The sequence below is a fragment of the Polyodon spathula genome, chromosome 1 (genome assembly GCF_017654505.1).
Source record: "Polyodon spathula isolate WHYD16114869_AA chromosome 1, ASM1765450v1, whole genome shotgun sequence".
Taxonomy (NCBI): domain Eukaryota; kingdom Metazoa; phylum Chordata; class Actinopteri; order Acipenseriformes; family Polyodontidae; genus Polyodon; species Polyodon spathula.
Genome location: NC_054534.1, coordinates 64,617,315 through 64,644,682, shown reverse-complemented (window position 1 = coordinate 64,644,682; position 27,368 = coordinate 64,617,315). Strand labels below are relative to the sequence as shown.

Here is a 27,368-nt window from a genome sequence, read left to right as displayed (position 1 = left end):
GTTGGTGTAGAATGATAACTTATTGAGTGGTCATGCCCTTTAATAAATCTACAACAACAACGACAATAAATCTAGATAATCTTTTTGAAAGAGCGAGAGCGCTAAAAAAGCTTTACTATTTTCTTACAAGGAAAATGTGATTTTTTATATATCAATCAACATTTAAAAAGGTTAAGTACCTGTCTACCAGTTCCTTCATTCCTTCCTTATCTGGCACCAGAGACTGTTCCTGGTCATCTCCTAGTGGTGTTCCAGTCTGCCGGTAAATACATCTAACCATGTAACGTACTTCAGACCAGTAATTTTGAAGCTGCTGAGGCTCTCTTTCAGACTCTGCTGAAATTTCCCTGTAATTCATAATGAACAACAACATTTTATTGACTTGTGTTTTTTACCACAAAAGAAATGTTACTTTTTTTTTTCTTTAACCCTTTAAGGACTGGGATCATGTTAACACGATCATACTGAAGTGGGCTCCTAGGACCGTGATCGTGTAAACAGGATAAAAAAAAAAAAAAAAAAAAAAGCACTTTGTTTTGATGACTTACAGGGCCACCGTACTTTGCACTACAGGCTTGAAACACTTATCAATGGACAGAGGAGGGACTGATGTTCACTTCCTGATTTTTTTCATGTGATGTCACTTAAACGGGCATTTAGTGTCTAAAGGGCAGAAACAGTTCACAGCAGCTCAGAGACAAAAGCAGAAACAAAACATGACAAAAAAATTGTTCAGAGCTAACAAAAAAAGGGGGAAACACTTTAAATCTGATGTATTTGACTTACAATTATATTAGAACATTTATTCTGTCTCATGTGTTTTAATATATATATATTTTTACAACACTTATAAATATCAAGAAATAAGTGGATATGAGCATATACTAAATGTATCGGGTATGTTTTTTTTCTCATTACTGATAATGGAATGAATAACTTATTTTATTTATAAATGTTTATTTTGTGAAAACAAAATCAACAGTAGTGTCCATTATTGCTTATAAAGACAAAATAAACACGTATCATGTCATTGCAATCATTCAGGTGAAACAATGTCTTGTAATTTACCCAAACATCAATATTGTTCAACAAAACTTTCAGGAAGTATTGGAATGTTCCTCGGGTCACAGAATAATGTGTTTTTATACATGTACCTCTAAGCAGAATACATAATATAAAATACTTAACTTAAAAAACAAAGTGTTGAAAAAAAAAGCGAAAAGTTTGTATGGTTTCTGAAGTACTTTATAATGTTCCCCAATGTTCATTAAAAAATGATACCATTTCCAAGAAGCTACTGTAAAAAATACATTTTTAGTGAATTTTTATAGGAAGAGTCAACTACAGCCAAAAAATGCTTGGTCCTGAAACGGTTAAAAGGCGGTGTCATAGAGCTGCATGTACTGATTATTCAAATTGAGCTCCAGCAATCACTTGCTGGCAATCAGGTGACGGTCACTGGTGTTTGGGCCAATTTACCATTCCAAGTAAAGTGAAACAAATGAAGAAACAGCTGCTCATTTGTGTGTACTGTGGATTGTCAGCATCTGATTTCTGTAGACAGCTTAAGCCAAATAACTGGATAATGGGTTTGTGCAGCACTGCAGTTATGATTAAGGTTTTACCTGTGTTCATTGCACGCTTCACAGCTACATAGGGTATCTGTGGATCCAGGAGTGTTGAGATCTGGATTTGTTACTGTTTGTGCTCCAACAGTTAACCTCCCTCCTCCCACAGATTCCTGTGGTGATCCACTGTTACCAAGCGGCATGTGCAAGTAGTAGTCCTGGTTCTATGTAAAAAAACAAAACAAAGGCAACTTTGAACCACTCAATTAAAAACAGATACTTCTTATAAAGTTTCTAGTTTGTACTACCAAAAATGAACTGCAACAATATCAACTATTACAAGCACCAGTTTTAGCTTATTTTCATAGCAAATGGTCGAGAGAGAGAGAGAGAGAGAGAGAGAGAGAGAGAGAGAGAGAGAGAGAGAGAGAGAGAGAGATGAAAACATGCTTTTAAATTCCAAATATTGATTGCAAGGTGAATATTTTCTGACTAACCAAGTGCCTTACCACTAGAGACTGCTCTAATTCAGCGTGCCGTTCCTCCTTCTCCACTGTACAGCGACAGTCTGGACAAACCCACAGAGGTAACTGCAGCATGCTGTTTGTTTTTGGAGATGTAGAAAGTGCTATTTTGTTTGACGTGTAAGTCCCACTTTCTGAAAACAAGTTCTCTTTACGTTCACTTCTACACAGAAAACAGCGCTCTCCTGTTGGATAGGGTACCCTCTGACTCAAGCCAAAGGTAAAAGGGGTCTAGGATTTAAGAAAAAAACACAACTTTCAGATGTCTAACAAATTACATTTAATTATACAATGACCTACATCATGCAAGATTATATGTTTAATTCAACAAAATCAGGAATCAGATACTTTTAATTACCTGTGGGACTCCTGTAAACTCAGAATTCATAGGCCTATCAGAAAACTGTGTACCATTTAAAGAAACCTAGAAGACAAAAGAAATATTAAGAAATGAGTATGTTAATACTTGATTGCCCACAAAATGATGATGATGATGATGATGATGATGATGATGATGATGATGATGATGATGATGATGATGATGTCCAAGCAGTACTTGAAAAAGTTAAGATGGATAAAAATGTGCATAATTCTTTAACACTGCAGACTTCTGCGAATAAATAAAAACTCCACTCACATCACACAGCTAGTGTAGTCTGGTAAAACTAATTTGGTATTGGGTAAAGGTCATCTGTTGTAAAACTGTTAAACATATTTGCCTGACTTTCAAACAATCATAATTTGTAGAAAGAAGCATTTATTGCATAAATACATAAACTCAAATATGGAAAATATGGAGTTTTCCTTTAAACTAATTGGTCCACAGCAGATCTCTAATGCACACTAGACAATGATGTACTTACTCAATGATTGCCAACAACTTACAAAGGGCCATAGGGGCATGTCAAAATGTGTAATTGTTTAAAAAAAACCTAACAACGTGTGCGTAAACATGCACAAATATACAATAACCGCTAGCAGTTACCCTGCACAACGTCAACGAAATATACCTCTGCTTATTAGATCATAAAATGAAGTTTTGTAAATGGTCTGCTCTCCGATAAAGCATCTACATTTTAAACAGCCCGTTAATGTTAATACTGACGCCTAAAAAGCTGAAACAGACGAGACTTGCCCCGACTCATACACAAAGACATGTAGAGAAGGGTGGGCACTGGTATTTTACTGTGATGACTGACTGCTGTTGATTTTAACAAGTGTAGAAATATAGAAGGGTGGAAGCGGCAAAAAAAAGTCCCATCACACTTCGATAAATACACTCAAGATATGAAATACACTGACAGGGGTTTGCAATTCGTACCGCCCGACGCCCGGGACACAAAGATTTGTGTGAGAGACAACAAGTTTTACTGTTATCCTTTCCCTGTTGGACAAGTAGTTTTCATTTATTTATTTTTACTATGTTCGTCCTGTTGCTAGAAAGACACTTTGGGTATATTTCTAGAGAGGCACAACAGTTTTTTGTAAATTAGTAAATAAGTGAGCAACTTGTCATTTTATCAAATGGATCAATCTGATAAATCTAACCTTTTACATGTATGCCCAATTCATATATTAATTTTATAAAACCTCAGCTGCAAAAAATCACATACAATCTCTGCTTAACTTAAGCAGATGTCGTAAATACAGGGTTGATAGTTTTTCTGATACAAATTTCAAAGACTTTTCAATGCACATTTTGACAATCTTCAAAGACCTAAATATTTTCAACGTTGATAACTAATAACCAACTTTTAAAAAATAAAGCTTCTGCATTACCAGTTTATTTAACTGTGTAATAACAAAAAATCTAAATTACACTCACTTTTATAGATAAGCTCTGGACCAGTATCCTTTCTTATTCAGTAACACGAGTCAGTTTTGGTACCTATAGGTGAGTGTTTCATTCTAAAAGCAGTACACAATTCAGTTTTTTTTTTAACCACTGTCAGAAGCAATGGTCAAAGAATTTTGTGTCTCAATCATAGGCGCCTAACTTTGTTAAACAATAGGGGGCCAAACTGAAGGCCTACCTGCTGAGCATAGAGAAGTAATTTTTTTTTTTTTTTTACAATCAAGAAGCTCTCACTTGTGAAGTTATGGTTTTGTCGGGGGTAGGTTTGGGCCGGTACCTACGGGAGAAAGGTGGTGTTTGAGTGGGGTTTTGGTGTGGATGGGGGGTTAATGTCCCAAGAAATGGGGGTGGTCTGGTTTGCCACTTTCTGCGTGCGTTCGAATATAGTCCCCCAACCGTTGGAAGGGCAAAAACAAGTAATGTACGGGCGCGGGGGGGTGGGGGGTGGGGGGGTGGGGGGGGGGGGGGGGGGGGGGGTGGGGTGGGGTCGGGGGGGGGGGGGGGGGGGGGGGGTGGGGGGGGTGTGGGGTGGGTGTGTGGGTGGGGGGGGGGTGGGTGGGGGGGGGGGGGTGTGTGGGGGGGGGGGGGTGGGGGGGTGTGGGGGGGTGGGGGGGGGGGGTGGGGGGGGTGGGGAGTGGGGGGGCCGGGTCGGGGGGGGGGGGGTGGGGGGGGGGGGGGGGGGGGGGGGGGGTGGTGGGGGGGGTGGGGGGGGGGTTGTGGGGGGGGGGTTGGGGGCGGTGGTGGGGGTGGGGTGGGGGGGGGGGGTGGTGGGTGCAAAGTGGTTTGGGACACGACCCTTAGAAATTGCTGTGGTTGGTGTGAGCGAGGTATGAGTGGGGGCATGGGTGATAGGTTTCGAGAGGCGGGGCGGGTGCGTGGGGGGGAGGCAGTGGAAAAAGGAGGGGGGATCATGTGAAGAGGCAGCGTGGGGGCTGTGGCAGGGGGGGGGGGAGGGGGTGGGGGCGATGGTTATCTCGGTCCAAAGGGAGGGGCAAGGGTGGTGCGGAGGAGAAGTGGGTGGGAATGATGGGGGTGTAAACAACTCTGCGGCAGTTTTTACATTGGGGCCAGTGTGCTGGAGGGGTAGAGGGTGTAGTACCGCATTTGGAACGACAGGAGGGCACAAAGGTCCGGCGGGGGTTTGCAGTCCTGGTCTGCTGCGTCCTGCCCTGATGTATGCCAATTTCGTTCGGATCTTCAACACTGCCCTGATTTGGGTGCGGGGTTTTCGGGAGAACTACGGTGCGTTATAAAAAGTCCCAGTGGAAAGGAGAGCTAGAGCCGGCAACCAACGATTGAAAGCGTGGAATGGTGGCGGTGGATTGCATACAGCCGCAGGGACTGTGTGGGGTTCTCTGTTAAACGTTTGTAACAGGGGACAGGGGATTAGAGTAGGCGGGGAACGTGTGCAATTAAGCCTGCACGGTGGGAGGTGAGGGGAATAGGGTAAAAGGTGCCCTTGGTGGGTATAGACCTACTGCGGTCCGGGAGGGAAGGGGGTCATCCGGGTAATAACAACAAAAGGGCAAGCAAAATGAACCATAGGGAATCGAGCTTGGAGGATGACCTGTAAATAAGTACTAGGCGAAAAAGGGGGGTGAAGGGGAACTGGATTCTCGGTGTGGTGAGGGGGCATGGGGGAACAGTGCGTCAACGTGAACCCCTACCAAAGAATTCTTAGAAGGAACATTGTTATTGGTCCGGTCCCACTACGAGACCTCGGTGACTTAAGCGTGGAACGAGTGGGAACGCGGAATCATGAGGAGGCGGCCAGAGTACCAAGGAGTTAGAGGAGTAGGGGAGGGGGGATTGGGTTTAGAAGAATGTTAGTTTATTGGATTGGGGAACGAGACGAGTGAAATGTTTCGGTAACGGAGAGGGGGTCCACGATGTTGGTCGACTCCCCAGTTGGGCGTAGGGGGTGGACCCGTCAATTGGAAAAACGCGTGTATAAGGCAAAAGGGGAAAGCCAATACAAAACGTTGGAGGAATAGACAGGGTTGTAAAGGGTAACAATCAAAGTCGGGTTGGGGTAAAGTTGGCAAAAATAGTGGTTTCCTCCCACGTTAGGTTATGTGGATTGGGGCCTGGAGGGTGGGGGAATTCAAGGTGGTGGTTTTGTAACAGGACGGAAATAGAGATATTGCAAGACAGCAAGGTGGGGGTTAAGACCAATGGGGTGCAAAAACCGGAACTTGAACATGGTGGGAATCAACCCCTGCCCATTTGAAATGTACTTGTACATATCGGTGAACATTTGGAACTGGCGGGAATCAGCGGAAGATTCATGAGCATTGCGGACTGGAAGTGGTGGCAAGGAGTGCCCAAAACCCAGGAATCTGCCCGTGATTGCGAGCAGACCGTGCACCCAGATTTTGTAAGGACCATCGTTGGGACAGATTTATAGGTTGACGGAGAGCCAATGAGTGTCGTGGTTTGGGTGTACGGTTTTTATAAACAAAAAAAAAAAACAAAAAAAAGACTTGGCGTAGCAGTGCAATTAGAAGGGTATACAAGGGCCGTGTCTCAATCGCCCAGGGAACAACGGGGGGGTGTGGTCAATAGGGGTGGGACTGGGTCTGGTGGAATTACTATTGTAATCAAGGAGGTAGTGTTTTGGGTAACGTTAAGGTAACCCGTTTCCACGCATGCTTTTATCGTCTCCAATAACACTGCACCACCATTTGGGGGCCTATGAAAATACTTTGGGGGTTGTGAATAGGGGGTGGGGGGGTGGGGTGTGGGGGGGGTGGGGTTTATTCCGGCAGAAACAATGACAAAACGGTGCTGATAAAATACAAAAAAGAAACAGTGCCAGTGGTGTCAACCCTCAAATAATTACAAAGAAAAAAATAAGTTCGATTCTTTTTACCCACACCCACAATACTAAGTTTTAACCGTAAGGAAGACAAAGTTCCGGAAATCAATCTGTCCCAAGCGGTGTGGTCTATGAACCCTTGTGGACTGATGTTCCTCAGAAGGGGACCTGCAGCGTGCAACGGGGGGGGTCCTGGAGGCAGGCGTATCTTGAGGTGGTGGGTCGCACTCACAAAATCCTGCTAATTGAAACGGGTGGTTTAAACACTGGAGTTTGGTTGGGCAGACCTCAAAGTGATGTCCACCACATGTCAAAAGGATTCAGCAGCCCGCTTTGGTTTTGATGGGCTATGGGGTTGTGTGCATCCTCGTCCGCCCCGTCGGTGTGACAGTTTTCCAAGACTTTGCACCCCTGGTAGGGTGCAAAGTCGAAGATTGGGCTGTGCCATGATCGGGTTCTGAGGCTGGTGGTCCGCCATCCGACACCAGTGATTGGCCGGAGGCTTGGGGGCAGGACCATGGTACCCTCGAGAAAACAAGCCTCAGTGGGGGACGGGGCGAGCAAAGAAGCAAGTTTTGCCCCCCCTTCAACCAAGCCATCCTTCCTGCGTACGTTGGGGCCTTAGAATTCAAAGGCCAAGCCTGCCCGATTCCAGCCAATGTCCCTTGAAAGCAGCCCCCACAGATCTCCAACTAACCAGCCACCACATGTCACTCAGTGGGTGCGAGACCTGTTGGCTTGTAGCTATCTCCAGATCTCCACTCGAGTACCATTAACGCCCAAGTCTCCCAGAGCCTTGTGTATCCGGGCAATGGATTTGAACATTTGACCTTCCCTTACTGGGGGGGCGTCACAAATTTCCAAGGCTGGGAAATCCGGCCAGATTTGGTTCTTTGGGAAGAAGGGCAAAGAAACCAAGCCAAGTACAAGGGGGGCCCCGGAAAACTTAGTTTGTGCAAAACATGGTCTGTCTCTAACTGACAATGTGCCCCTGTTCAAAAATTGCAGATTTTTGAAAAACATAAACAGATTGGTCCACAAAGCCAGCAAACAACGCCGAAGCTGAGCATGAAAAATTTTGTTGCGCCATGGTTTTTCGTGCATAAATGAGGAACCAAACACCAACACCCAAAATGACTGGTGGAGAGCCATGCCAAGACGCATGAAAGCTAGGCTTGGGTGAAAATCAGGGTTAATTTGGCCCCCAAATATTTCTTTCTGAACTCTTTCCATAAGTTAAAGACTTATTACTGTTGTTTTGTTCTTAAAAAAAAAAAAACATGAAAAAGTTTTTATTTCCTTTTGCATGAGATATCGCGAATCAACAACACAAATAAAAAAACAAAATGAAAGAAAAAAAAAGGGCATGTTGGGGAGTATTTGTTATGTATGACCAAAGGGGGATTTTCATTTTTCTGCAAATATGCCTCTAAACTGAGAAAAACACAAATTTTGTATTGGGAATTTTGGGAGAAATGTTAGTCAGTACTGCTAGAGATACAGCGGCCAAAAAAAACATAAAGATTTCAATAAGTTGACCCAAAACGACACTACCTAGTAATCTAAACCAGAGAAAGCGATAATTTTGCATTGGTTTTTTTGGGCCCAAGAGCTGAGTAATCTAACAAAGACCATATTCATAAAGTGCTCCCTTCCGGATGATAAAATCCATGAAACAACAAGTGTAAATTGTTTTTCACTATTTTAAACTGTAAAACTTGATATATTTCAGTCGATTAAATTTAAACATCTAACATTTTTAAGGCACCCAGCAAAGGCACGGTCCTACACGGGGGGATGGACCTGCAGGATGTGCCCCCGCGTCCGCCGTTTCGAGCTCCGGCCGATAAAGTGGGGGGTGACGGGAGGCGTTGCCGACCGTGGACGGGAGTTCCCACGGGTATGGCGCACAACTGGCCTAGCGCCGCCCGGGTGGCTGTAAGTTGCCCAGAGCTGCGTGGTCTTCCGACGCTGTAGCTATGAAGTTGCAAGCAGCGGGCGGCTATCAGCGCACGTTTCGGAGGACGCGTGTGTCCATCTTTGTCTCTCCCGGTTCAGCGTGGGGGTGGCAGCGGTGGACAGGGTTGAAATAAAAATAATTGGGCATTTCAAATTGGGAAGAAAATCTGAAAAATAATTGCCGATTCCAAATAATCATAATTAAAAAAATGTAAAATACTCTGTCCTGCCTACTCCTAACTTTTTTTCCCCCCCAACACATATAAGCAGTTTTACAGCAAGTACAGTATAAACCAGTCTGCATTGTTGCAGATGAAACTACAGATCTGGGAGAGATAAGTGTCCCTAACATTGTATTTAATTTGTAATTTTATGAAAATTGTACATTTTTGTAACAATGTCCCTCGTTTTCAACTATTCTGTATATTGTAATGCCAGCAATATGCTGTTTTTTTCAAAACACCTTTATTTGTTGACTGACCTGCAGTACACGGTTATTAGTGGGGCTGCTTTATGAATGCAGTTTTCAGGAAAATGAATACAATGAATTTTTACTATAAAAATGTTATTTATGGTCAAGTTGATTTGTATTTGTTTGAATTAAAATGTAATCACATAATAGGCTCTCTGTATTTCTTTTTTGTTGTTTAATGAATGAGTATCAAATCGCCTTGGATTTATGTTTTGCCTTGGTGCCCCTGAATAGTCACGCCCAACAAAGGCAACATTGTTTTGCCCTTCCTGACCTTAACTTCATGCCCTGCTGACATACTTTAAGAAAATGGTTATATACAGATATTACAGGTTTGTAGACAACATGTGCTCCCTTGATGGTGCTGGTTCTTACAACTACAGACACTACACTGACCTGGCCTGCATCTAACCCTGGTAACTAGAGCTGGAGTGCTGCATGTTAATTCAAAAACCCTAAAACACTGTTAGGGCTGTTACGATTAAACCGAAAATCGATTTTTCAATCAATTCCATTCCTCATTATATACATCGATATAAATACTTACATTTTTGTAAAGTGCACAGTTAATAACATTAACTAAGTTTATCAACGAAACTGCACAGAACGCCCTGCCTTGCTGTTTACAGTATTTCTGCCAAAGACAAGCAGTGGAAGTGCTCTTCTTTTCCTGCTGGTGTTAACTAGCATCTGATTCGCTGGTCCCATGCTTTGCAAGTACACACCCTCTGTGTGTTCGATGTAAACAAAAAGCGTGCCGCCTTGCATGTCTTTGGAGTTTCAAAATGAATTGTTAAACCTGGGATTAATACTATTTTGCATGTTTTTTTACGATGTATTTTTAATACTGGTCTGCGTTTCCTGATTAACGACGACATCTAGTCGATGTAAGTGAAGCCCTGCATGGATACAACAAATGCGCATCCAATCTGCATCTGATAACTTTACCCAATCCACGATCCGTACTCCTCCTGATATAAGAATCCACATCCGCAAAAATATACACAAAATCATCAATAATTATCCAAACAATCATATTTTACAGCCCTACACAGCTTATCTCAAATTAAACATAAAATTTGATAAATTGCAAAAAAACAAAAAAAAACAAAACAAACAAACAAACAAAAAATCATCAAATGTGAAGTTTTTACTCTTTTGGATTTGACCATATCAACTGAGCAATCAAACCAATCTACTACAAACTATTTTAATTTTTTTTGTAAACAGCTAAATAAATTCAGCTGGAAAAAGTCTATTATATATTTTGTTGATGCATAAGAATTAAAACCACAAGTGCTATGTACAAAAGGCAACAAAAAAAGTTCAACAAATGTGCTTGCGTATGTATGATGTATGTATACACAACATTATGTATATATACCTATGGTTATAGGAAATAAGGATATCAGATAAATATATAAAACATTATATATATAATTTTATATAATAGTATAAGCTCCTTTTCCCTGTCCTAGTCCTTTCAAGCAAATACAAAATATAAAAAAACAGCAACCCAGGACATAACTATTAATGCTAAAACATTCAGTCGGACCAAACTGAAGTGTTTACCTTGTCTAATACCTTTGCATCGCATATTGGCAACAAGCAACTGACCAAAAAAAAAAATACCCAGGCTAATATATATATATTCAGGCCAAAACTGAAAGCTTATTATTGTATATGAATACCTTTATATATAAATATATATTCCACCATATAAATCCCCCTGGATACCAATATAAATTAATATATATATATACTTACAGGCGATATATAACCTACCTGGGCATTTCTTTTTAACCTGTCGAGCCTTCAAGCAAATACAAAAAAAAAAACCCAAAGAAACCCAGGCTATGCTCCTGCTGCCTTCAGGCCAAAACTGAAAGCTTATTATTGTATGTTGAATACCTTTTCAGCTAAATATTGCTGCTCGTTTTATATTCCACCAATTGGCAAATCCCCCTGGATGACCAATAGTAGCTGGTACTGGTTCCCTCAATGAACCTGCCTCATTTCTTTTTAACTACCTTAACACCATGACGTACGTCAAATGAAAACCCACTTACAGCATCATGCCGTGCGATAGCAATTCCAATCTACCTGTGGGCGTTTAGAAGACAGATATATTGCAGGAAGCCATTCAGCTTTTACAAGTATATACATGGTGTTTTAAATTATTATTTTTTGTTGTATTATTAGTTTTACTTGTTCAGTTGTAGTTTATATAGTTTTTAGCGAAATGGAGTTCTGCAATGTTCCAGAATGCTTCAGGAGTTGTGGGAATCCTAAGGAAATTGATGATAGTGGCATGGGAAAAACCAAGAGCATGGCGCCGAGCAGGTGGAGTCTTTATACCAAAAGAAAAAGATTCTTCAAGCGGTCAGTCAGTTTCGCCCTATTGCCCTATTAATTGTAGAAGGCACGATTTTGTCAACCTACCTATTAAAGAACTGCTTCATTGACACTTCAGTACAAAACGCAGGCAATCTAGGTTCCCAGGATGCTTAGAACACATCCGTGTAATCTGGCAACAAATTCAATCAGCTAAAAAGGAGAGGAAGGAGCTGGATTTCTGGATTTGGCTAATGCATATGGTTCAGTGCCACATGAACTTCTTCGGGCATCATTTGAGTTTTTCAGCGTACCTATGAAAATTTTGTGTAAGCCTATTTGAGATTTGCAATTTAGTTTTTCAACACTACATGTCAATGCCTAGAAGTTGGAATAATGGCAGGATGTACCATTTCTCCAATGGCTTTTACCATGGCAATGGAAGGAATTATTAGGGCATCAAAATAGGTAGGAGGAGAGTGCTTAGCTTCTGGAATGTGACTACAACGAATTCGAGCTCACATGGATGACATGACAACCATGACTACAACAGTAGCCTGCACTAATCGGTTATTGGACAAATTAACCAATAACACTGAATGGGCATGAATGCAATTCAAGCCCACTAAATCAAGGAGCATCTCTATAATTAAAGGTAAAGTAGTAGAGAAAAGGTTCTACATTAATGGTGAGGCAATACCAACAGTGTTCGAGAAGCCAGTGAAAAGTCTTGGGAGATGGTACAACGGGGATTTAAAGGACACGGTTTGTGTGGGAGAAGTTAGACAACAAGCAGTGGAAGGGTTGATGAGCACAGACAGCAGCGCTTTACTGGGCAATCTGAAACTCTGTTCCTTTCAGTTTGGTCTACTGCCAAGACTGCTGTGGCCACTGACTGTGTACAAGGTTTCCTTGACAACAGTTGAGAAGCTGGAAGCTTTAATCAGTTCATTCATCAGGAAATAATTGAGAGTTTCATGCTGCCTGAGCAGAGTGAAACTTTATGGTAAAGGAATACTGCAGCTACCAGTCTTCTCTAACTGAGGAGTTTAAGTGAACCAAGGTCTGACTAGAAATTACATTAGTAGATTCATGCGACAAATGCATAAGGGAGGCAGCACCTGTGTTGAAAATTGGAAGGAAGTGGGCGGCAAAGAAAGCTGTGGAAGATGCTAAGGCTGCCTTTCTAATTGGTGATATTATGGAGCAAGTTCAGCCTGGAAGAGGGGGTCTTGGTCTCAGTTCAGCTCCTCCTACATGACACAAGGCAACCCCAGCTCAATGGAGGAAGCTCGTAGTCAATGAGGTGCAAAAGCAGGAGAGGATGAGGTACGTAAAGGCTGTTTCCCAGGCAAAGCAGAGAGGATGGATGAGATGGGAGAGGCTCTAACAATGCAGGACCAGCTGACAAGACCTATGGACGATGGAACAGAGCAGGATCAGTTTCCTCATCAGATCAACATATGATGTTCCCCCATCATCACAGAACCTAAACCTCTGGATGGGTGAGGGTCCCTCATGTCCTTTGTGTTCATCATCTGCAACATTAAGGCACTGACAGGATGTAAGGTGGGTCTTAGCCAAGGAAGGTTTACTTAGTGCCATGACCAGGTTCTGCGATGTTTGGCCTTAGCATTGGAAGACAAGCGCAACCTAACCAATAAGTTGCCACCAGTTCCATCAAAGCATTACACACAAAAGACACTATTCCTCCGTCCAGGAGAGCAACCACAAAGAAAAGGTATTAAAACCAAGCCTCGCTCAGACAACTGGAAGCTGCTAGAGAGTGGAAAATGTTGGCAGATTTTGGTCAACAGCTTATTTTTCCACCTGAGATTGCCACCACTAACCTTTGACTAGACATTTGCTTGTGGTCTGGATCAGCATGCCTTATTCATGCGTATGACAGGAAGAAACTTCAGTATGCTCAACTAGCTGCTGAAGTGGAACACCGAGGATGGACAGTCTGGGTTTACCCAGTGGAGGTGGGTTGTCGAGGATTTGTGGCACACTGTACAACCCGGTTTCTCAGAGATGTCGGGTTCAGTGGCCAAGAGTTGCGTCGCACAGTGAAGAACTTATCTGAAGCAGCAGAAAGGAGCAGCAACTGGCTGTGGTTGAGAAGGAAAGATTCTGGATGGGGATCTCAAGCACAATAGAAATAAAGCAATGCTGAAGTACAGGTAAGTAAGCTGGGCTGAACTGAGTGGGGGATGGAGGGGGGTGATGCTGGGATGCCAGAATCACTGTTGAGCCCTCTTGAGGTGTCGTGGGCTAGTCAACGAAACACAGAGGATGAAAGGTGCTCACTTGAAGACCCCAGAGATGTACCCTACTTAGTTCAATCCAGACGGCTGTCATGCTGATGTGTTTGGGAGACCGCACTGTGGTTGATCCCCAGAGCCAACATCACAGCCATTGTGTGTGCCTATGCACTGGGGTGGCAAAATACGCTGATCCCTGGAGCCAGCATTACACTTCTGCCATCAACACCAGATAGAAGGATATCTACATCAGATGGAAAGAAACGCAAATGGATGGAGGTGCAGATGGATCACATTAGTTTACAGTAAAGTTATTTCTTAGTTGGTGCTTATCTTGGCGAGAGCCGAGTTCAAATCAGCATGAAATTTTAACATCTACTCTCATGTAATGGAAATCATGATCAAGATCAAGATACAGGAGATTTTCTAGGTAGTCTTAATTATTTGGGTCCTCTTAATTCTAATGTATTTCTTGCTACTTTTGACGTCTCCAGTTTGTATACCTCATACAGAGGTTCTACTGCCAACGAAATATGTTTTAGATGTTTCAAAATGTTTCATATTTTCCGACTGAATTACTTCTTAATTTTGCATTACTAGTATTAACTAAAAATAATTCTCTCTTTGAGGACCAATTCTATTGGGAAATTCGAGGTACTGCTATCAGTGCAACAATGGCACCAGACTATGCAAATCTTTACCTGGGCTATTTATAGGACTGCCATATTTAGAACAATAAAAGCTTTACACAGAACTTGATATTTTGGAAGCGTTATATTGATGACGTTTTTGTTACATGGAATGGTACAGCAAATTAATTGAATAATTTTATTATGTACATCAGTGGCTGGAGAGATAGTATTACATTTACACATCATGTGTATGCCCTACAAGTTCGTTTTTTAAACACAATGACTTATTTAGGATGGTATTTTGGGTTCCACTCTATACAGAAAGGATATGGAAAAGAACAGCCTATGCCTACAGGCTAATAGTTTTCATCCTGTTGTGCTGAAAAAAGGTTTACCTTATAGCCAAATTGTGCATTTTTGCTCTACCAATGAAGCTTCTGATTATCATTCAGATATACTCTATCGATACTTCATTTGTAGAGTCTATCCTGTACAGTGGTTAAACTCTGCTTTATTAAAATGCTTTAATAACATTGAGACAAGGTTTGGATAAAAAATGTACCAACACAAAATAAGACATTTTCTTGTATTTTTAAAACCACCTATAGTAATCACCAGTAATCAGATCATGGGTATTGTCAATACTCATTCTCTTTCTGATTTTGTTGGTTTAAAAATAATTTTACTCCATTGTAGAGGTGGAGATCTGGGCACTAAATATAGGTAATATATGGAATTGTGAGGTATAGACACTGCATTTTTACATGTATAAAGCTTTAAATTATTAACTGGGGATTTGCATCAAGTCAACGTGTTCATTAAATTATGTTGTTTGTAATTAATTGAATGACTGATTGTATAATGTAATGTAACTTATTTTGTATTTGTAATGAGACTTATTTATTTGTGTATTTGCCATATATATATATATATATTCTTTCTGCATTTAACATATACGGATATGGACTTGGGTCTATGTAAATGATAGACTGCTACGGATAAATCTCTTGACTTTAAAAAAAAAAAATTAAAAATTAAATAAAGCTAATGTGTATTGTGCGTTGAAATGTAATTGACTTGCCTTAATGATTTTTTTAAAATTCCATTTTCAAAAAATGCTAAAACAAAATACTTAAACCAATATATTGCGTGTTACAATATGTAATTCGTTCGTCCTAATGATCTGACTGCCGTTGCCAGTCTAATTACCAATTGAATTCATGTATATTGTTAATACAAATTATTTGAGACTATATAAATGGTAAATGTGTTTAAATGTGTATGTATGGATGTGTGTGTGTGTGTGTATGTGTGTGTATATATATATATATATATATATATATATGTGTGTGTGTGTGTGTATGTATATATATATATATATATATATATATATATATATATATATATATATATATATATATATATATATAATTATGGAGAATATAACTGAGAATATCACTGTTAGGATTTGTTTTATTTAGGCAACTTCAAGTTATTAATAAAAGAGAATTTAAAATTATTCTTATTTAAATGTCAATGAAAAACATCTATTATTAACACCACAGGTATCGGCACATTACTATTATTTTGAATAATCGGACAAGTTACAGGTGGGATTCGTTTTCCCCCCATTTTTTAGTCAGGGTCAATAAATACACAAATTACCAGTTTTATTTTGTTTTCGTGGCGATGGGTTTAAAAAATAAATAAATAAAAAAAACCTGGGGATAAATCATAACTTCTCTCTAAATCTATACGGTCAATCAATTATAGTTAACCATCTAATTTAAGAAAAAATGTGTTTAATTGATTAGAAAAGGAAGGGGCAGTATTATTATTAAATAATGTATTTCTGTGGTGGACTAAAGACAGAAAGGCTTTAAGAAAACAAACAACAACAGCAACAACAACAATACTACTACTACTAATAATTTTTCACAAACCAGTATACGTTTTTCATCATTTACATTTCTGGAAATTGCCCACATTATTCCTGGTGTAAACAAAAGTTTAGTATTTGGAAAGCCTTTGCTTAAATATCTTTGCATGGTGTAAACTTGACCGTGAAAGGTGCACCCTCAGTTTATAGCTTTAGTTTGGTGATTTAGCTCCCTGGTTTGAAACCAAAGCAAGCTTCCTTGTTAGCCTTTTGATTTTCTGGTAGGATTCATGTAGATAATATACATTGAACTACAAATCTTTTAGTAATACCCTCTTGTGAAATTGAAAATGATAGTTCTCAGATTGTAACCCAACCTGAAATTGAAAAATTTTATAATGACCAATTTTTTTGGTGTAACTAACGTGAGCAACAGTGAGGTCCAACAACATTCCAGTTCAAGTTCACTGCAATTTCTGGGACACAGCAACACACGCCCACAATGAATCAAAGCAGTGTAGGAAAATCGACGAGAAAATTTAGATCAGAATGGCAATGTCAGTATGAATGGCTTTCCTTTTATTTACAGAGCATGTTCTGCACAGTATACAAAAAAAGCAATGTAAACCGTACAGCTTGTGCATAGTTCATTCAGCACATAGCAACACTAATTAGGGAAAGTCTACTTGAGAAAGCCAGAAACTCGGCTGCTAGTACTGTTAGTGAGTTTGTAAATGTATTCCTCCACTTTGTTGACCTAGAAGGGGTGGTTCACTCAATATACTGGCTCCAAACTAGTGCAACAGCTAATGCAGATGGTTACATAAAAATCACTGGATGCATTGTTTTTCAAATTAGGCATCAGGGAGTGGAAAGAGTAACCATGGAGGAATCAGGTTTAGGCACTTATGATGCTGCAGTTATGCAATGAAAGCATGGGGGGGTTTCAACTGAATTGAAACAGTCCTTATCACAGCTGTCATAATGATCTGATTGCTGGTTCATTAATTTCAGACGGATTATTTGTCATCACTGTCTAGGTTGTCGAAAGTGTTTTAGTCCAACAGCCTGTTGGTAACCCAAACAAAACCAAAAGTGAAAAGCATTATATTCAGTGCAGACCTGGATGCTATTAGCGTAATTCTCACTAGCACTGAATCAGGTCCACATGCCTCTGCCACCACCAGCTGCCAATCATCTAACCCCACAAAGCAGAGAAAAAAAAGAGGGAGGAGTTAGCAGTTTCAGGAGATGAAGGTGATGACATTGACCGAGTCACATAAGCAGGAAATTAAAAGTAAAATGTGTGCTGAACTTAAACAATGCTTAGTGGATCGTTCTGAGCCAATGTGGAATGATACACAGTTGCAGCTGTTCCAGGTGCTCGACTCATCCTATTGGCCATCAGACCCTGAAGAGCTGACAGCTGGGTTTCAGGTACCATTCCACTGATGAAGCAGAAATAATCTCTCTCCTTCTGCAAGACTTCAACTAAAGATCTGGCTGCCCTGACTGGTGCGTCAAAGTTTTTCCACAACAGTAAATGTTTCTCAGTAGTAAGAGTAGTGCTGGGACGAAAATGGGATTTTCACGTTCAGATTAGCTCAATTTAAATTTCTGTTTGGATACTCGTTTGTTTTCAAAAAGTAATAAAAGCCATTATATTGCTCAGAACGCAGGCAGAGACAGCATAGCAGCAGATGCAGGGGGGCGTGGCCCCTGTGTGTGTGCCTTTATTTTACAGCAAGACATTATAACATGTAACACCTTAAAGTAGAAAAATATCCCAGGAGTAAGGAATGCATTGTGTAGGCCTTACTTTACACCAATGAATTAACTACAAAACAAGAAATTCCAAATAGTTCAAGTCAAACGTTGTTTTGTGTATCCATGAAAAAAAGAAAAAAGTACACAGCTGACATCCCATTTCTTTTTTTTTTGTTTTAAATGTTTTCATTCCTTGCCATTGCCATGTCTTCACAGTAAACAGTTGCCATAGACATGTTTTCATAAAGTAATGAGGTTTACTTTTTTGTAGCTGAACAAGCAAACGGAAATTGAAATTAAACTTTAAACACTTCAAATAGCTTTTAAAAAGAATCAGAATAATATTCTACTCACAGTTCATTGTTGGATTTAATGAGGCATCAAGTCTGTTCTGCTGCACACTACTCGCTATCCTATTGTTGTCTTCAGATATTATTAAAAAAAAAAATAATAATAATCCAAACAGTGCTGCTGTTTTAAGGGTATAATTAGTGCAGGTTGATCACATGTTACACAGAGCACCGGGCAAACGATTCTGTGTTCTTACGTCATTAGTAAGCATGCCTGACCAAACATTCAATTCTGTGTTGGAAGAAATTCAAGAATGAATATCGGTGTACATTACCAGCTAAAACAAAAAACTGCCAATAGCCAATTGTGTTTTCTTTACCCCCCGTATAATCGGTGCCATGCCGACAGGCTACCGATTATTGGTGCACCCCTAATACATAAATCTCATATAGGAGCTCTTTATCATTTGCCATTTTTTAAACTGTTGCGCAGCTTCTGGCGAGGTGGTAAGTGAGTACAAGGTATTTTTGTAATTTCTAGCGAATACGAACATCTGATTTTTGATTCCGAATACATGTCAAAATATCGTTTTGTCATCAGACATGGCTGAGCTCAGTTATCACAGCGAAACCAGCTGCTACGAGAGGTTTGGAAAATAACCGCGCTCTCACTCGCGCAGGGCAATGCTTGATGCTGATAGGTTGAAACAATAAACACCGCTCTCCCATGGCAATAATTAGTGCTAATTGGTTGAAACCCTATGCCAGCCCGTATATGGCAATGATAATTGGTTGAAACAGTTCACTACTTCATTGCAGGCAGTGCAGACCTACCGTGCTCCAGCTGCACCTCTAAATAATAAAAAAATGGATGCGCCACTGAGGCCTGTTAGTAGTATGTGAAATGTACTAATTTCGAACCCTGCGTTTAACACAATGTGTACATTTTCCAAGTAGAAAAATGTGAGATCTACGAAGTGGTAATATTTCTTACTTGGTAAATTTTACTGTAGCCAAATTATTGTTGGCTCTATGTAGCCTACTTTAAATTTTTTTGAAAGGATGCAATGGATGCTAGAACTGCATACCAAAGGCCTGTCAATTGTTTGCTGAAACATTAAAATTAGGATTACAAAGACACTTATAACGGGAACTACATAAAATCATGCATGATGTATGTTCATATCCCATGCCAAAATATGACCAAATTATGAAGAGAGAGACCCTGGGTAGGCTTGGTGTTCAGTCATTCATTGCCAGAATCAAAAAGCAAATCTGATCATGTTCTTTGTGTTGTTCTCACCCTAATGCTCTCATTGCGATAGGGATATTTCACTATTCCAGAAGGTGTTCTGTTCCTCAAGTTATCGATCTGTTCTACAGTATATGTAAAGATGTCATCCTCGGCTCAGACGGTTTCCTATGGATTCTCCCAAATGTTATTAAATATTCATAAGTGTAACTGGATCTGATTTGGGGTAGAAAATATTTTTTGCCATGTAGGCCTAACTCGTTAGTTATTGAAGATATAACACTTATATTTGTTAGTAATTTTTGTTCATTTAATAAGCATTGTTGATTAATCTGTCATTTTTGTTTAAACAAGCTGTTAATGATAAGCTAGACAGTGATTATTTCCATCTCCAATATTTTACATATAAAATGATTGACAGAAAATGTGTATTACTTGTGGGACATGACTAAAATAGATGTTACATGCATGCTTGTTTTGTTAACAGCCTGAACAAAATTGGCAATACTTAAACTTGTAGCATTCACACTACAAATGATTAATTCATCACTAGTCCACCAACTATCAATGTTGCTTTCACACACCAAATCCCATCACTAGTTACACAACTACAATATTTGTAATTGCTGGTGTAGTGCTCTGTAAAATTTTAAAGCTGTCAGTGTGACTTAGTTATGGCCCATCTGAGTAGTGCAGTTTTTTTTTTTTTTTTTTTAATCCCATGAACCAAAAAATAACCCAGTATTGCGCAGCAAGTAAACACAAAGTACATCCTCCCAGAAAACATATAATGACACTTGCTCAACAAATGAAAACACACTTAAAGTTCAGTATATATTACTGTGCTATGTATGTTCAAAACAATTAGAAAACTAGTTGTCAGTTTGTCTGTTGCTTAAGCTTTGATCTCTTTTTTAAAGCACAGTAAGAATGCATGTATTGCACCTGATTACCAACCTCCAACAGAAGGAACAATAACAAGATTTAAGAGAAAAGTCAATCCCTTGCACAGCTTACAAGCACAAACCTAGTTGGGAATTCATATTACAACACTTTTGTAACTAAACCTTGTCCTAAACCCCCAAAGCAAATGTTGTGATCATATCCAGTTCGTACTGGATATGATCACAACAGTTCAGTAAGTTTAAAAGGAAATTGAAAGCACCAAAGGCCCTGCAACTGAAATGACTCCACCATCAACGCACGTTTAGCTCTGTAGAATGCCAGTGTCAACTCACTTCAGCACCCAGGCATATTACCCTCCTCCAAAATAATACACTCGGTGTGTAATCACCCCCCCCAAAATAAATAAATAAATAAATAAAATTTAAACCTTAGTAGGCCTCATAGAGAATGTATCAATGTGTGTACTCTCACTAGAAAGTACCACCCCAACTAAATACCTCACCTCTCCGTGGAGGCCTGTGATGCTGCCGGTGTTGCTGTTTCCAGAGTTCCCGGCCGTCAACAGGCTCATGGCCGCGGCTGATGCTCCAGTTGTCTGCTGACTCCTAACCGCAGTTGAAGCCCCGGCCTTGCCACTGCTACAAACTGCACTACTGCAGCTACTGCTGCCACCGCCCCGCTTGTTCTTCCTGCGCTTTGCTCCTCGTTTCGCGTCGGTCGGACTCATCTTTCTCCCTATGATCAAAGACAACCTGCCGTCTTAAAGGAGGCGGGGGCTTAGTTGATCTACTAGGAAAGCTTGCCTGAAACCGCTGCCTTGAAAGGAAAGATACACTGTCCAAAAAATCAGTCACTCAATACCTTCAGACTTCAGAGTCCAATATGGCCGGTCCAACGGGAATGGGATGCCAAAGCTTGCGTCCTGACGCGGGGCGTAGCTTTGCGTGCAAATGGAGTCCTTCGGGAAATGTAGTTTATACTGAGTTAAACCGATGTTCTTCCCAGGTTAGAGTGCTGTATTCAAAAACTACAACACCCAAGAAACCATGCATTATTGACATCGCCCAAATCCGGCAGTGTTTTTAACTTCTGTAGTTCTTCTGTAGTTCTTTAGATTTCATTACAGTTTTTTCTCCCTGCTGTGTGGGTTTGTGCTTGAAATAAACTACAAGTACCAGAGCGGGGCCGGTTAGCGAGAACATTTCCCTGAATCCAGTTGGGTATTTGCTGTGCCCCTTAGTTATCTTGATTAACGGTAATTTAATACAACCCATCATTTGAAGAAAACGTATTGTTAATATGCATTGTGCAAGATAACATTAATCGCATGCATTATGATACCGTTCTTTATTATTCAACAGAGTACTTTTTCTCCAAAAGATATTAAGAATATACAATAGTTATGATAAAACTATAAGAAACACTGTTATTGAGTAAGGGTTACAGGATATAAAAAAAAAAAAAAATCATATCACATTGAAATGTAGCGATCCGTGCGCTGTTTTGTGTACTGTATTTCCACTGTGTTCCTGTACTGTTATTACCGTTGTATTGTGATCCCTCCCTGTCATTGGCTGTTGTTTGTCTGTGCCCATTGGTTCTGGTGTGCTGCTGGGGGCCAACGGGATATCTGTTCGCTCCGGCACCCGATTAGCATAAAGGGGCGAAGCTACGTTATAAAAGGGCGCTGTACCCCTGCACTGGTGTGCTTGTGTACCTTGGGTTTGCATAGTCCAAGTCCAAGTCCAAGTCCAAGTCCAAGTCCAAGTCCAAGTCCAAGTCCAAGTCCAAGTCCAAGTCCAAGTCCAGTGTCCTTGACGGATTGGTAGAGCTGGGTGCTTTAAGGATTCCCATGCATATGTTCTGAGACTGCACAGGTCTAAATGTTTGGCTATCATTAATAATTCATTAGTCCTGTGACAGATAGCGAATTAATCCTAGTCAACAATCTCCCTCCCGACCTGTGAGGGTGCGGTATAACAGGAACAGTGTGCCCCGTACTGGATGGTTTGGGAGTTCATTCCAGGGTTTGTCGGAAGTCTGCCATCCAGAAAGGGGGCAGAGTCACAATACCACAAGTCATTGCCTTAATGCGGTAGGCGATGTGTCAGTCATGGATTGGAGGATATGTGATTGCAGTCACTACCGAAGGGGGCGTGACTGAAGGTATATCGGGATGTGGCGAAGCAATCTGTTTGTTTCTTATGTTTATGTGAAGGACGTACGAACAAAAAAGAAACCGTGACTTTTTGTGTATTGCTTTGCCTGCCTATTTAACTGTTATATTTGTCATTATAGAAGGCTAAACTGTGAGCTGTAGCTAAACAGCCAGCAATTAAACCCGGACTCCACTTCGCTATTGTGCACGTATAAACCTGTAAATCACCACTTTCACTAAGAGCACTCACTCTGGACCACGTTGTGCTTGTGTGTCTTGTTTAGTGTCTTATTATTTCGGGACTGAACCCCGTGGTTTAACTGAGCGATACATACTGGTGTGTAGAGCCAAATAAAATAGTTGCTTTCACTGTGAACTGTCTTGTGTCTGTTTTTCCTGAGCACTGCAGCACCTCTACACCTGCTCACTGTAAACCACTTTGCCACAGTGCCTCATTTCATCAGTGAGCTAGTGTCAGACATTGGTGGCGGTCCATTCAGCTTACTTATAGATGAATCTAATGACATTTCTGTGGTCAAGATTCTTGGCATTGTCATAAGATATTTTAGTGTGAAACAAAAATAGATTGTTTCAAGATTTCTAAGTGCTGTGGAATTTGAAGAATTCAAGCAAATGTAATAGTTTCAGCTCTGAAGAACTGCATTTCAGTGTTGGGGCTAGACCTAAAAAATCTTACCGGAATCGGGACAGACAATGCCTCAGTATTGACAGGGATAAATAATGGTGTGTGTGCAATGCTAAAATCTGAAATTCCCCACCTAATTCTGGTGTGGTATGTTTTGTCAGTTTAGTACTGCAGTCTCCCACAGTGCTGGAAGGCAAATAACATACAAGAAGGTATTCACTGCAATAAACGACAGGGCAGAGCCACAGAAGATATTGCGGGCATGCTCGACCAAAAGTGGCTTGACCTGAAAACATTGTTTGCTGTTGTAGGTGAGAAGGAGCGCTGTTACATGGCAGAGCAGCTCTACCGCCCATTTTGTGATCCACAAAGTCGGTTGTTTTTAATATTTATAAAAAATATGCTATCAGAGGTGCAGCCTGTCAACAAAACATTCCAGGGAAATAACGTTGATCTAACAAAGTTAATTGATGGGCCTGTCAGGCTTGCCACATCACTTGGACACAGTGTAACACTTCCTATGGCAAAGGTTGATTATCTCACAGGTGACATCATCTGGATCTTAATCCACGACTTGGATATGAAAGCAATCAGGGAAGATTCTGTGCCAGAAGTAGCAAAAGCAGCAATACGAGGGCGCTGTGTTAACATCACAGTGCTGCTGTTACAGGAGAGTCAGAATTGTTTGCCAGACAATATAAAAATCTTATGGCAAATGTCTATGTTATGTGTTGGTGAAGCTCTTCGACATACAAAGAAATCAATAGTGGAACTGGCAGAATTGTTTGTGATATCCCCAGAGGAAATCAGCAGAATTGAGTTTCAGTGGCGCAACATACATTACTTCCAGTGGGAAAATGTTGATGACACTGAAAAGTTCTGGTGTGAAGTGGAACCCTGCAAGATGCTACAGGTGAGAACCATTCAAAGAGCTGTGTAATCTGGCACTAATTGTTATTACTCTGTATGGCAAAGTGGTTGATAGTATGCAGGTGCAGGTGATTAAAGAACAGACAGACAATTGTAATCCAGGTGAAAAGGTTTGTTTTATTTATTTTTAAGACAAGTTCCTGACGGCAAAATAAACAGTAAGTAATAACGATAATAAGTGATACAGCGCGTGTATTACTTACATTTATAATCCCTGGGCTGGTCCCGACATAATAGTCCCGTTCTTATATTCCCACATTAAACACAAAACACAAAAACAAGTCCAGTTAGTGCGTAAATTAGCGATTGTGGTGCAATACAGTTTTACAGTGGTACAAATGAAGTGCTGTTCCAGGTTTGTGCTGGCCTCTGGTGACAGCTCTGGAACGTATTAGCTGTCTAGTGAACACACTCAACAATAGACAGTACAAACAAACACTTACTATTTATTTCACCAACAGTACAGGTCCTTCCATGAGAGGACACCGGTATCACACTGAGAATCACGCCACTCACAGAGATCCTGCGGGAGATCATGACCGTTTAGCAAGCCATGCTGAGACGGTCCGGACCAACACTAACTACCAGTCCCCGTCTTTGTTGGGGATGTGGCCAGCCCGGTCACATACGCTTCTACTTCCCCTGAAAGAGCCGCGACCTGAACCCCATCGACCACCGGCAGGAAACGAGAAGGGGCTGATGTAAGAGGGGAAACAATGTCCCGAGTCTTCAACTTCAACCCAACTGCCATCGCACCAGTCATCGTGGGGAGAACCAGTATTGGGGCACACCTCCATTTAAATTGCTGGGTGGAGGGCGTGCCCTGCACCACGCTGATCGATACTGGATCTACCGTTCTAAAGTGGCACCCATGGCGGACAGTGACGGGACAGCTATCCCCAATGCGAGGGAGAGGCCTACTGCAGCTGCACCTGGCTGAGACCACCTTCAACCCAGAAGTGTGTGCTTGACTTCCTTCAACATATGAAAGGGTAGCTGTATTTAGCGAGAGGGACAATAACCTTCGGAGCAGACCCTCCACTCCTTTTAGCCGCACCAACCCCCCCACCCAGAGCAGCAGTCTCCGCGGGGACCCTGTTAAATACCAGCCCTTTCAGGGGCTACTGCAAATGACGTCGACCAGGGTTGAAGCACCAGCGAAAAACCAGAACAGCGATAGCTGCCATCACAGCTAGTCTCCCCTTTCTAGGGAGATTTATTTGGGGAATAAAGGATACAATGTTTTACTTAACACTCCATGCAGTTAAACTGTACACATGAGAGACAAAATTGAAGAGGAATAAACTTCAGGGTTTTTGTGTGTTCAGAATGTTTTAATGAAATGTACTTATTATACACTTTACAATTGTGGGTTCCCAAACACCAGTATATTGTTGTTGTTGTCCTGTAAACGTGCCACCTTTAAAAATTTTTTACCATGCTTTAACACTGTTGTTGTTACCATGTAGTACTATACTTATATTGGTGCATTACTGTTTTCACTACACTGTCACAAACCTTTAATACACTTTTCAATGGGTTTAAGACTTTTAAGGGGTGATTTTTGTGTGAGTTAATTACTGGTGCATAATTTGTGATGGCAAATAGTACCTCTATGGAAGATTTCTTCACTCTTATGTAAAATGGTTCTGTACTTGAATTATGATTACAGTAGTAATAACTGTAGTATTTGATTGTTATTTTATCAAAAGTGCAGATGGACTGTTTAAATGGATTTTAAATCAGTGTGGAATTCATCTTATGAAAGAAGGAACACTAATTACTATATTCATTATTATCTTCCTAAAAATTTGCTTGTGCAAGCAGTTAAAGCAGATTCATGTGTGTCATAAGTGCATTAAATTCTTAACTCCAAAATGGTCAGTCTCGTTCCAAATCTAGTACCCACACTTGTTTCAGATACTGTACTTGACTGTTGCAGAATTAATTTTCAGCTTTAGATGCTGTCTGATGCAATAATATTATTACAATATAATACATATTTAAATAACTGTGATCTTGAAGGTTCCAGTGAATAGTTGTCTGAGACAAGTGGAAATGTTTTAAATAACTGAACAAGGATTGCCACCTGCTGTTGAGTTGTATTATTGCGATAATATATAATATAGATGAGATAGCTGTTTTGCATTTCCATATATTATATACTGTAGGTCTCAAATGTGGAGTTTTGAAAGAAACATGCTATAATTATTTTGTTATTATCTATCAAATAAACTGGCGAAATATAGTTTTGAGTGGTAAAGAGCATGGGAACTGTGAATTATTTCAGCAGTAATTTAGCACTTTAGTTGTGCCCCTTAAAATATTAAATTACTGTTTTACTGAAAAAAAGATTACAACTTTAAAATTGACTGACTTTCAGTTGGATATTTGAAATTGGGTGGCTGTTGTGTATTTGTAAAGAATTAGACTAACTGAACTAAAGTATCTAATGATTCAAGGATGTTTAGGATTGTCTTGTTTGGGTTGTTTTTCCAAAATCTAAGTCGTTTTACTTGCTCAGGAAGATAATAGTACTAAACTTTTTTGGAAAATAATTTCCACCTTCCATGGTTTTATTTTTTTCTTTGCAAAAGACATACACCAAGATCAAACATTTGGGATATGTAATGTACACATGTTGTAGCTATGATATGATTTTCAGAGGCCCAGAGAAATGAATCAGTTAATTGGTTTCATCAGTTATCTTTATACTGTACAAAATTAAAGTTAGAGACTTGAGATTTAAAGATGTCACATCAACTGGAAACTAATGTTAAAGTCTCAAATTAGACATTAGGTGGCAGCATCTTCCTTTCCATGGTCCGAGTAACACATGTCTGCCTCGGTTTGACCTAAAAAAAACAACGTCTCCCTCATTCTGTTTTTAAGCATGGGGCACCCTCTAATTTCTACAACATTCAATTTGGCTCTCATGTGTTCGACTAACTGATCTGATTGTTATCATCCTGCTTCTATTTTAAAGTAAAAATATTTTCATGGTTGGATCGAGAGGCTGAAATCATCCATTAGTTAGGACCTACCAACCTGCTAGTTGGTAGGTCCTAACCAATCAATATTGTCGGGATGATATTTTCTGATAATGCAGCATTC

The 27,368-nt window shown here is 40.4% G+C and overlaps 1 protein-coding gene across 3 annotated transcripts in view; it reads right to left on the bottom strand.

Annotated features, from left to right (window-relative positions):
- The window catches only part of LOC121320823 (protein FAM193A-like), a 43,596-nt gene extending 22,186 nt beyond the window's left edge, over positions 1–21,410 (bottom strand). For all 3 annotated transcript variants that reach the window (XM_041259501.1, XM_041259509.1, XM_041259518.1), the window contains exons 1-5: positions 21,023–21,410; positions 2,451–2,516; positions 2,078–2,323; positions 1,626–1,792; positions 180–347 (exon numbers count right to left, since the gene is read on the bottom strand). In XM_041259501.1, the coding sequence (XP_041115435.1) occupies positions 180–347; positions 1,626–1,792; positions 2,078–2,323; positions 2,451–2,516; positions 21,023–21,247 (872 nt within the window). In that variant the 5' untranslated portion in view covers positions 21,248–21,410. The remainder of the gene's footprint in view (positions 1–179; positions 348–1,625; positions 1,793–2,077; positions 2,324–2,450; positions 2,517–21,022) is intronic.
- Between the last annotated feature and the right edge of the window lie 5,958 nt (positions 21,411–27,368).